At 45.1% G+C, this 9,912-nt stretch overlaps 1 protein-coding gene and 2 pseudogenes across 1 annotated transcript; 1 reads left to right on the top strand and 2 right to left on the bottom strand.

The window, feature by feature from the left end:
* Window positions 1–380: 380 nt before the first annotated feature.
* LOC136455423 (uncharacterized) lies at window positions 381–2,006 on the bottom strand (annotated as a pseudogene).
* A 2,224-nt stretch (window positions 2,007–4,230) lies between these two features.
* On the top strand, window positions 4,231–6,921 carry LOC136453738 (ribosomal lysine N-methyltransferase 3). Its single transcript, XM_066454295.1, has 6 exons — window positions 4,231–4,353; window positions 4,456–4,828; window positions 5,131–5,327; window positions 5,539–5,684; window positions 5,792–5,856; window positions 5,989–6,921. Exons 1-6 carry the CDS (start codon window positions 4,331–4,333, stop codon window positions 6,661–6,663), a joined length of 1,479 nt encoding a protein of 492 aa, XP_066310392.1. The 5' UTR covers window positions 4,231–4,330; the 3' UTR covers window positions 6,664–6,921.
* A 336-nt stretch (window positions 6,922–7,257) lies between these two features.
* Window positions 7,258–9,385, bottom strand: LOC136453737 (uncharacterized; annotated as a pseudogene).
* Between the last annotated feature and the right edge of the window lie 527 nt (window positions 9,386–9,912).

Genomic DNA, 9,912 nt, shown 5'->3' with positions numbered 1-9,912 from the left:
AATACGAAAAAAGGATCCCAACAGACCGAAGAAATTAGAAAATGGTACGGGTCGGAATTGGATTTTTTCCGTCCCTGTACAAATCGCAGATACGGCGACTGTGCCACCGCTCAGGCGTCCTTTTTAAGTCTCCAGATTTCATTGCGACTTTCTAGCATCAGAATTCAGAATCGACAATTTTACACGTTGCGATCAGATTTAAGTCTTAATTCTCAGGAAATGACAAATTGCATTGCTGATCTCTTGCTGCGCGCAGCCTCGGAGACTAGCCCACCGCCGAAGCAAAGCCCGTCTGCCATGGCATGGCGAACCAACTCGCAACGAAAAAAAAACACAAACCACATGACATGGCCGTGGCTCATCCCAAAATGCTGCTACTACTAGCAGTTCTTACTACCAGAACTAACCTTAATCAATGCACAAAACGCTGTAGCTAGTTTCTGCGGCCTATTCTGATCCCGACGGTAAACAAAAAAAGCACTACGCCCACTTGGAGCCTGCAGCTTGGCCTTGGCAGCCGTTGGCCTCAGGGCCCCGCCGCGCGGCTCCCTCGCCATCGCCACCGACCACTGTGCCGGCGCCACCTCGTCCGGGGCCCCGCCGGGCAGCGTCACGTCGCCGGGGAGCCACTTGGCCTGCATGTACCCGGACCTCCGCCACGGCGGGACGTGCAGGCCGCTCTCGCGCAGCGACCGCTGCGCCTCCGCGCAGAGCAGGGACACCGCCTTCCGGAGCTTCGCACGGGGGGCCCACGAACACCGCCGGCAGCCGGGCCCAGAGCTGCGCGTACCATGGCGCCGGCCTGGCGAGCTGGAACTGGGACCTGAAGTCGGTGTCCACGACGAGCCTGGAGCTGCTGGAGGAGGTGGCCGCGCCCGCGCCCGCGCCGTGCTCCTCCCTCGGCACCACGACGTCGATGTACTGTAGTCGCCTGCAGCAAACGGCATTGATCATTTGCAGCGAGCGTTTTTATTTCCTTTCTGATGATATAATCGCGACGGTGGATTAACTAGGAGTAATCGAGTGCATGCTGACAAGGAAGGACGAATCCTTATAATGGTGGCATTGATCAGTCGCAGACCTTGCAGGTATGATGTGGTAGCACACAGACACAGTAATCAGTTCCTAAAAGGAAAAGGAATATGAAAAAAAATAGAGGAAGGAAAAAAGAAAGGAAAGGAATAGTTCAGTCAGATACTTCATGCAGAGAATGGTAAATTTGGGAAGTATTTTCATACCAAAAGAAGAAACATGCTGCTCCATGGCAGCATTTTCTGCAGGCAGCCCAGCCCCTGTTTTAGAAGTTTACTGTGGGTGCATAAGAAGAGCAAGTAAGGACAAAAATGGTAAAGAAGAAGAAGAAGAAGAGAGGAGCATATATATACTGTGGGTGCTATATTATTATCGCCAGAGAAACTAAGCAAACTACCATCAGTTCATTCAGCTGAAACTTGTAAGGGTGTGTAGAGGTGTAGTAAGAGTGATGATCACATCACATTACCTCCCGGGTGCTCAGTGGTGGCAACCCAAGAAGACCTGCAGAGGGACGCATGGTAGCCGTCTTTCCTGAGCCTCATCATCAGCCTCCTCTTCAAGCTGCTCCTCTTCCTCTCCTCCCCGATCTCTCTCACGTGCTTCATGGCCCTCTCATGTAGCTCAATCTCCACCTGTGTGCTAGGCTCAACGATACCCTGACTATATGTATGTAGCAGATGCAAACAGAGTAATGCAACAAAGGTTTGAATCAGCAATGGCGAAACAAAACCCCACATAGTTAGAGATTGTAGGAGCAGATGATGAGATGAACCAATCAAACCTCCAAGATGTGGTATGGACTTTGGTGATGCATGGCGATGGCTTGTGGTGCTGATGGTGGCTCGGAGTCCATCTCGAACACACACTCGTCCGCTTCTTCGAGACAGGAACGCATACTCTCGTCCGAACTGCTCATGATCCTGCTTCAGGAATGAAGCAAGCCCAGCTCATAAGCTCAGGAATGGCGGAGAGGCAGACAGAGAGGGAGAGGCTCTCCCTCTTGAATTCCGATTTTTTTAAAATAATATTATTTAATGATTAATTGCAAATCTAAAAGCTGTTATATAAAAATTTGATGTGTTGCATCCTGTCGGCCTCTCATTAGCCGATAGACGTATTTGGCGCACACGTGCGAACCAACACCCACCAAAATAGCGCGTCCTCTACCATGTCGGCCCTCCAGATACCGACATGTCTAGTCGGCCCGTGGGAGGCCTATAAGAATACGTGGCGCACACACCCACCTATCCTGTCGGCCCTCCAGGTGGGAGACCGACAGGTATTCTCAGGCCACTTCATAAGTAACAGCGAATCAACTTAATAAGCAACAGTGAATCTACGGTTTGAGCCTGCCTCTGCGATAGTGACTGAAGCTTGAAACACAAATTCTTCTTATGCTGAACAAATTAAAGTGCCACTATACACCAATACATACGATAAGTAGAAAATAGAAATTACATCCATCTTCTGTTGATATACACCGAGGTTAGTGGCGGATGGAGTGTACACTACTGCTACATCAATCTTCTGTTGATATTGAAAGCACAGGGAGGGACGAGGGACAGGTCTCGTCTACCGGCGACCGGCCGGGAAGAGGGAGAAAATTTTATGGGATGTGACACGGTACGGTGACGGAGACAGAGTTGCGAGTAGGAGTGGAGATAGAGCGCGTGTTTAGTTCCCGCTCGAAAAAAAAAAAAATGCTACAGCACCCATCGCATCGAATCTTGCAGTACGTGTATGGAGCATTAAATGTAGATGAAAAAAACTAATTACACAGTTTGATTGGAAATTGCGAGATGAACGTTTTGAACCTAATTAGTCCACGATTGAACACATTTATTATTAGGCCTAATATTGGTATCCTTTTGACCTTAGGCCTATTCTCTCCATCCCAAAAAAGATGCAATTTCTATTTTTTCCGAGGAGACAAATGATTCTAAGTTTGACCAGAGCTATGATACAAGATGTGTGTCATTAAATTAATTATGAAATATTTTTTTATAGTAAAATAAGTTAGATACAAATATAATACTATTCACTATAAACGACTTGATTAAAATTAAGCTAGTCTGACTTGCACAAATCATATAATTCCATTCTTTTGTGAACGGAGAGAATACTATCTAATTAATTCTAGATCTCACTCCATTAATGTTGAGTGACACAGTGTAGGTTAAAATGACTGTTTACATTATCGTATAAGACTGTATTTACGACCTAAAGTCTTATTTTCAATAAATACAAAAGGAGAGATTCACTTCCACGCTGTTGTACATGGTGCTGGTTGGTGCAAAACTCGAAGTGAAACCTGCTTTAGGGCGCGTTCGGTTACCCTGGTTTGGAGCCACGAATAGTTCCAGTTTATCAAAACTATTTAAATTAGTGAATTATTCCTACCTAGAATTATTCCCGGTGCTCAAACCGCAGGAACCGAACAGGGCCTTAGGGCTCTTTCGGTTGCTAGGGAATCATTCCTTGGAACGATTTCTACCCTGATTGCTCTGCTAATTTATATAATCTTTGATCAGTTAGAACAATTCCTCTGTAGAACCGAACTGAGCCCTTAGTAGTCCTGGTTCTAGATCCTGGTGTGAAGGGATTTTCCAAGGCTAAAGGCGAATTTTGTAGCAGTGAAGTGAGTCACTTAGAGAGGAGAAACCAATAGAAAATATACAGTCAAACAATTCAAAACTACAGTAAATCGAATCATACCGTCACAAAGATGATTTTTTTTTAAGGAAAGACGAAGTTGGAGCTGTACCGTTGGAAGCCATGGTCTAAACTCACACTCTTGCCGTACGTATTGGGCTGAAATTGGTGCACTGGAATCTGTTTTGGTTGCCTCTCATCTGGGTACAACTGTAGTATCTGTTCGTACACACGTATGTCCACTCTCAACACACGCACACTACACACCACTCGTGTATAAATAAACATACAACTACACTCAGATTTGAAGATCGTGTCATTCTTGAAATCACCGAAATCCACTGATTCCATAGGTGACGGGCATCATGTCAGCGGTGCAGAACCGGGGTTCGAACCCCGGCCGGCCAGCTCCCACCACCGGAGCACAGCCACTGCGCTACACGCACGTCCGCACTGGAATCTGTTGGTGTAATGGGTCGCGAGCTATTTTCAGACCGCACCGAGTGTAGGTAAGGCCCGGTCCACTTTTCAGCCCAGCAGCGTGTTGGGGCCACTTTTCAGTCCACGCTTCTAGCGAAACAAAAACAGGCAAACCACACCCAGGACGGTGGACGGAGTGACGGACACCCGCGCCGCCGCCGCCATGGCCGACGCCGCAGCAGCACGGTGAGATCCCCTCTCCCAGTCCCAGTCTCCTACTCAATCGATTCATTCGCCCTATCCCCTCTAACGGCGTTCCACACGACCACACCCGCGCTCCCCTCGCAGCCGCCTCCGCGCCTTCAGGCGGTGGATGCACGCGCACGGCGTCGTCTGCAGCGACGCGCTCAGCCTCGACGTCTCCGATCCCCTCGGCGTCCACGTGCGCGCGGTCACGCCGCTACGCGACGGAGACCTTGTCGCCACCATCCCGCGCGGAGCGTGCCTCACCCCGCGCACCACCGGTGCCGCGGCAGCCATTGAGGCAGCCGAGCTCGGCGGATGCCTCGCGCTCGCGGTCGCTGTCATGTACGAGCGCGCACGCGGTGCCGACTCGCCGTGGGACGCCTATCTCCAACTGCTTCCCGACCGCGAGTCCGTGCCGCTCGTGTGGCCCGCTGACGAGGCAGAGTGCCTACTCGCCGGCACCGAGCTAGACAAGGTGACACATTTTCTTTTATTTTACTATATATAAGGTGTATGGTAATATTCTTTTGTATCTGTGATATAGTAAATTCTAGTGCTTTGATGATCAGAAAGCGAGTCTATCCTGCCTTCGCCTGCTAATATTTTGATGCAAGAAACATTACCGTGTCCCCCCCTAGAGCTGCAATGCTTTTTTCTTGCTCCAAGGTTGTGCCTTGTGATGCAATGCGTTGAGCATACCATATTTGATGTCATGTTTATGATGCTTTCCTTGACTAAGCATGGAAATTACTCTAAGAACGACATATTTCTAGGCAGATAGTGAAGCAAGACAGGGAATTCCTTTGTGAGGATTGGAAAGAATGCATCGAGCCCCTCATGTTATCTGGAGAGCTGGATGTTGACCCAGATGATATTAGCTTGGAGAAATATTTCTCTGCAAAAACTCTTGTTTCTTCAAGGTCCTTCCAGATAGATAGCTATCATGGATTTGGAATGGTTCCATTGGCTGACCTGTAAGTTTCTTGCTAATTCTGTAATTAAATATTTTATTTACCTGGTTATATTGGAAATGATTCATCACTTCAGCATGTATTTCGGCAGCTATTTCTGTGTAGTATTAATTTAGGTGGCTGAAGTCTGAGTAAAATTACATATCCTTGATCCTATAGGATATTTGTATATGTTCTGCTATTTATGAAAATTTTCTTTTCATCCTCTTCCCAGTTTCAATCACAAGACTGATTGTGAACACGTGCATTTCACGTCTGCATCAGATGCCTCAGACTCAGATGGTGAAGATGACGATAATCAAAGCGATGCTTCTGTTGATGATGAATCGACTATAGAAAATCCCACAAGTAGTCCTCCAGGTTATATATCCACAAACATATGCATGTTTATATCTCTTATCTCGATTTGTAATTGACTAATGGACAGCTTCACTCATTATTTTTATACTTTTGCATTTATTGTAAAGGTTCAAGAGCTAACGGTGAAGATTTGGAAATGATTATTGTTAGAGATGTCAATGAAGGGGAGGAGGTAATTCTCTGTTGCCATCATTCCATTGATTAGAGGCTGAGGTGCAAAGGTTCACTAGCTGTACTTATACTCAATCTGTGTTGTTCTTCCGACTAGTAATGTGTCTGTGTTTCTTTTCATCTTCTATTCTAGGTGTATAATACATATGGAACGATGGGGAATGCTGCTTTGCTTCATAGATATGGTTTCACAGAACTTGACAATCAATACGACATTGTCAACATTGATTTAGCATTGGTTACTAAGTGGTGCACATCCATATTCTCCGGTCGACATACAAGAGCAAGGGTATCGCTATGGCGCAATTTGGGTTATTCTGGTTGCACTAGCCAAGATACTGAGTACTTTGAGATTGCATACGATGGAGAGCCCCAGCTTGAACTCTTAATCCTCCTTTATACCATCAATTTGAAACCTGATGTTTATGACAAGTTGATCTGCGTGGCTCATGATTTCGTTAGTGACGAAGAGCATGCTACTATTTGTAACGTGGTCAAGTTTGTCAAAACAACAAGTTCCAACCAAAATTTTGAAGTCAATGGCCTTGAGAAACTGCCTGATGTTAAGAAGTTATTGCACAGTGAGAGCATTTGTTCGACACTTCTATCACTCGCTGACATGAGGGAGAGTCTCTATGGTTCAAGCACTTTGGAAGATGACGAGAAAGAACTTCAAGCATGCTGCATTGTCAACGAAAGGAAGCTCTATCATTCTCTGGTTCTGCGGGTGAGCGAGAGAAGGATACTTCATAGATTGAGGAAATTTGCCTCTAGTGGGTCAAAGGCCAAGAAGAGGAAGCATCCCTAGTGTTTAAGCCATATTCTGCGAATCATGTTTTATATTCCTGGACACCACGCAGCTTGTAACGTTTGCCTTTTTATGATGATGAGGCGAGGTACTAAAAGTGTGGATGCGTGTCCACGAGCCATTTCATGATTTGTACCATTTTAACATGTAATCCCTGATAGCTTTCTGCAATTTTGCTGCTCTTGTAATGGAGTAACATTTTTGAGGAACATACGGGCATGCTTTGTTTCCTTTAGGAGATTAGATACTTGATATTTATGACGTGGGAGACATTATGTGTTGATTTGCGTGTGTATTTTGTCTGCCAGTAATGTAAACTTTCTGAAGAGGTTACATAAATCACAAGCTGGATTCAGAGAAGTTCAGTTTTCAAACAAATGGTAATGTAAACTTTCTGGAGAGGTTACATAAATCACTCGCTGGATTCAGATAAGTTCAGTTTTCAAACAAATGTGATCTGGCAGATGAAGAAACAATGTTGGACAAAGGGAAGCCTCTATTGATGCTTGTTTAATGGTAAAATAAGAAAGATGACAAGATGCAATTTGCTGTCATGGCATAAACGGCAGAGTATGGCCATATCCAAGTATCAATACAGTTCTCTGAAATACACTTCTTTTTTTTCAAGAGAAGTTACAGACACATGCACATGTACACGCCAAAAAAAAAAGATGTATCAATGAAGTATGTTTAGGATGCCTGTTTTGTGCAAAAGCTTGAGGAACAAGCGATTAAAATCCTCAAGAAAGTTTCTGAACGATCTATCAATTAAAGTATAGCTAGCTATCTTATGTACTCGCTGCGCTTGCAATCTTCCAATCTTCTGGGAGGCGCCATTTCTTGTGCCAATAAATTGATACCCTTGACCACAAAGGGAATCCAAAACTGTAGTCTAAAGGTTCATCTGCCCGCCCTCCAACGAAAAGTGGAAGCCAAACATACCAGGAGTCTCTCAAGTTTGACGGACTCCACCTATCCGCCACGAAGATAAATGTACCAGGCAAACCAGGGAGGGGAAGCACAAATGTGCTTTGAGATAAGAATGTTGTAAGGCGGTAAAACCTGTTGCCTCCAACGCAAGGGTTTCCCAGTGTCTCCCATGGGCCCATGATAGACTCTGCAGCATGTGCCAATGCCCTGTTGGGAGCCCAGCCTGAGCAACCAGAGGTGATCATGTAGTAGGTCCCTTGGTGCTTGAAGACAGCCGGAGCCTCACGATGTCGCCTTATTAGTATTCTCTTCATTGCTGCTGTGATCTGAATATAGTCCTCTGTCAATGGGCTAACGTGGAACTCAGTATTATCACGAGAAGAATAGAAGAGGTAAGCCATTCCATCATCATCTTTGAAGACTGTCATGTCTCTACTCTCAAAACCATGTGGACGAAAGCTGTAAAGGTAAGTAAAAGGTCCAGTCGGAGAGTTGCTCACGGCCACACCAACAGATGCTTTGGTGTAGTTAGTATCATCGATGTGCATTCACATGATATATTTTTCAGTGCGATCATTATATATCACCTTAGGTCTCTCAAGCACCTTTGATTTATGAAGGTCGTGGGTGACATTAGTAGGTTCACCAGGAAGCACAATTCCTTCAAGAGTCCACGACCACAGGTCTTTCGATGAGTAGCAGCTTACCCCAATGACGTCAACCTGGCAAATTGGAACACACAACCAATCATCACTACATGTCTATCCACTAACCTTCTCCAAAGTAATGCTAAATCTCTTTAGATCTGTCAATTCGTGTCTAAAATACTGCTTATTCTATGCAGTTTTTTTTTCCTGCTGCTCTTTTATTCCACTTGTGTCTAGCTAAATAAATGTTAGCGTGTTCATCATTCAGCATTTTTTTCTTGGAATAATTGAAGGGCAACAAATGACCTATTTGTAACTAGATGGAAAACTACTGATTAGCACAAAACTAAAAGTAACATAAATACAACTGCGGTGAATCTTTATGGCTGACAACAAATGCTAGCACAAAAATAAACCAGAGGAGGTATGTTGGAATATCTACTCACCCTCTGTGTTCCTTTGGGGCGAGCTTGGTATGTTGGTCCATCTTTGTTTTCTCCATACCAATAGAATTTGGCAGTCTTGTGATCATACATAATCCCACCACCATGGGCTTGAATGGCGTTTCCATCAGTGTCCAGCCACACTCTACCAGGATAAAAATACATGCTATCATTTCCCCCCTTTGTTGGATCCATACCAGTCCTTTGATCAGGGAAGAACAGTGCATGTACTGCTGAAGACTCCTCCAGATAATCATCTACAACCTTTGGTAGTTTACGAGGTCCCCTCCTTTTCACTGCACGAGGATTCACCTTGTGAGGAGGTGGCAAGCGGAAATGATCCTCCTCGATGTCCTCTAATTCTCTGGTCGCATGTAGAGGACTGAAATAAACATGCTGGGTCTGCCCACTGTCTGCTTGATGTTTAAGGGAAAGGAAGCAGACAACAAGACCAAAACCCACCAAGCTCCATATAATACAAGATAAAGAAGATCCATATCCTGCATCAGAACCGAGGGCAAATGATTTTCTCTGTTTGTTCCTCATCTTCTTTCTCCCCTTACTAATCTTCATAAGATAACTGCAGTAATAAATCCACTATGGTTTTAATCCATATGAAAATGCCAAACAAAGTGATTCAAAATAAACGAATAAATATAACAGGAGCATCACCAATATTGGGAGAAATAATCATGGGAAGAATTTGGAATACAAGAGTGAGGAAGTTATTTGACATCTGAAACAAATACAGTGAAATTCTGGCTAGCTGCCAAACAATAATGATAGACTAGTTTACCTGCACAAAAATAGCCACTCCCTGCCCCCACCCAAAAAAATGATATTGTGATAGAAAGAAACTAAGACATGGAGTTGTATTGGAGGCACATTTATCAACACTAACAAAACATACATATTATTTTATACGGGAACGTATTTGGTGCAAACCAACCACCCCGTGCAACCTTGGAAACTACGAATCAGGGCCACAAGATGCTAATCCAATGGACAAAGTTAAAGTTGGGATTATTTTGCGCTTAAGCCCCCCCCCCCCCCCCACCAGCCGGCCACTTTTCCAACCATAAACGGACGCGAGGGGGCAGGGGGTATTGGAAAAGTGGCCGGCTGGTGGGGGGCCTTAAGCGCAAAATAATTCTACCTCTAACCCTGTCCATTGGATTAGCATCTTGTGGCTCTGATTTGTAGTTTTCAAGGTTGCACGGAGTGGTTGG

The sequence above is a fragment of the Miscanthus floridulus genome, chromosome 5, assembly GCF_019320115.1.
Source record: "Miscanthus floridulus cultivar M001 chromosome 5, ASM1932011v1, whole genome shotgun sequence".
NCBI classification, from domain to species: Eukaryota; Viridiplantae; Streptophyta; class Magnoliopsida; order Poales; family Poaceae; genus Miscanthus; species Miscanthus floridulus.
Note: the sequence above shows the minus strand (reverse complement) of the source record. Positions and strands in the feature narration are given on the sequence as shown.

What these genes read in the sequence shown, in the direction of transcription:
- LOC136453738 (XM_066454295.1), top strand. Translation starts at nt 4,331, where the DNA reads ATGGCCGACGCCGCAGCAGCACG. An exon ending in GCCGACGCCGCAGCAGCACG is followed by an intron (nt 4,354 to 4,455) that starts GTGAGATCCCCT and finishes CTCCCCTCGCAG; the next exon opens with CCGCCTCCGCGCCTTCAGGC. An exon ending in ATGTCAATGAAGGGGAGGAG is followed by an intron (nt 5,857 to 5,988) that starts GTAATTCTCTGT and finishes CTTCTATTCTAG; the next exon opens with GTGTATAATACATATGGAAC.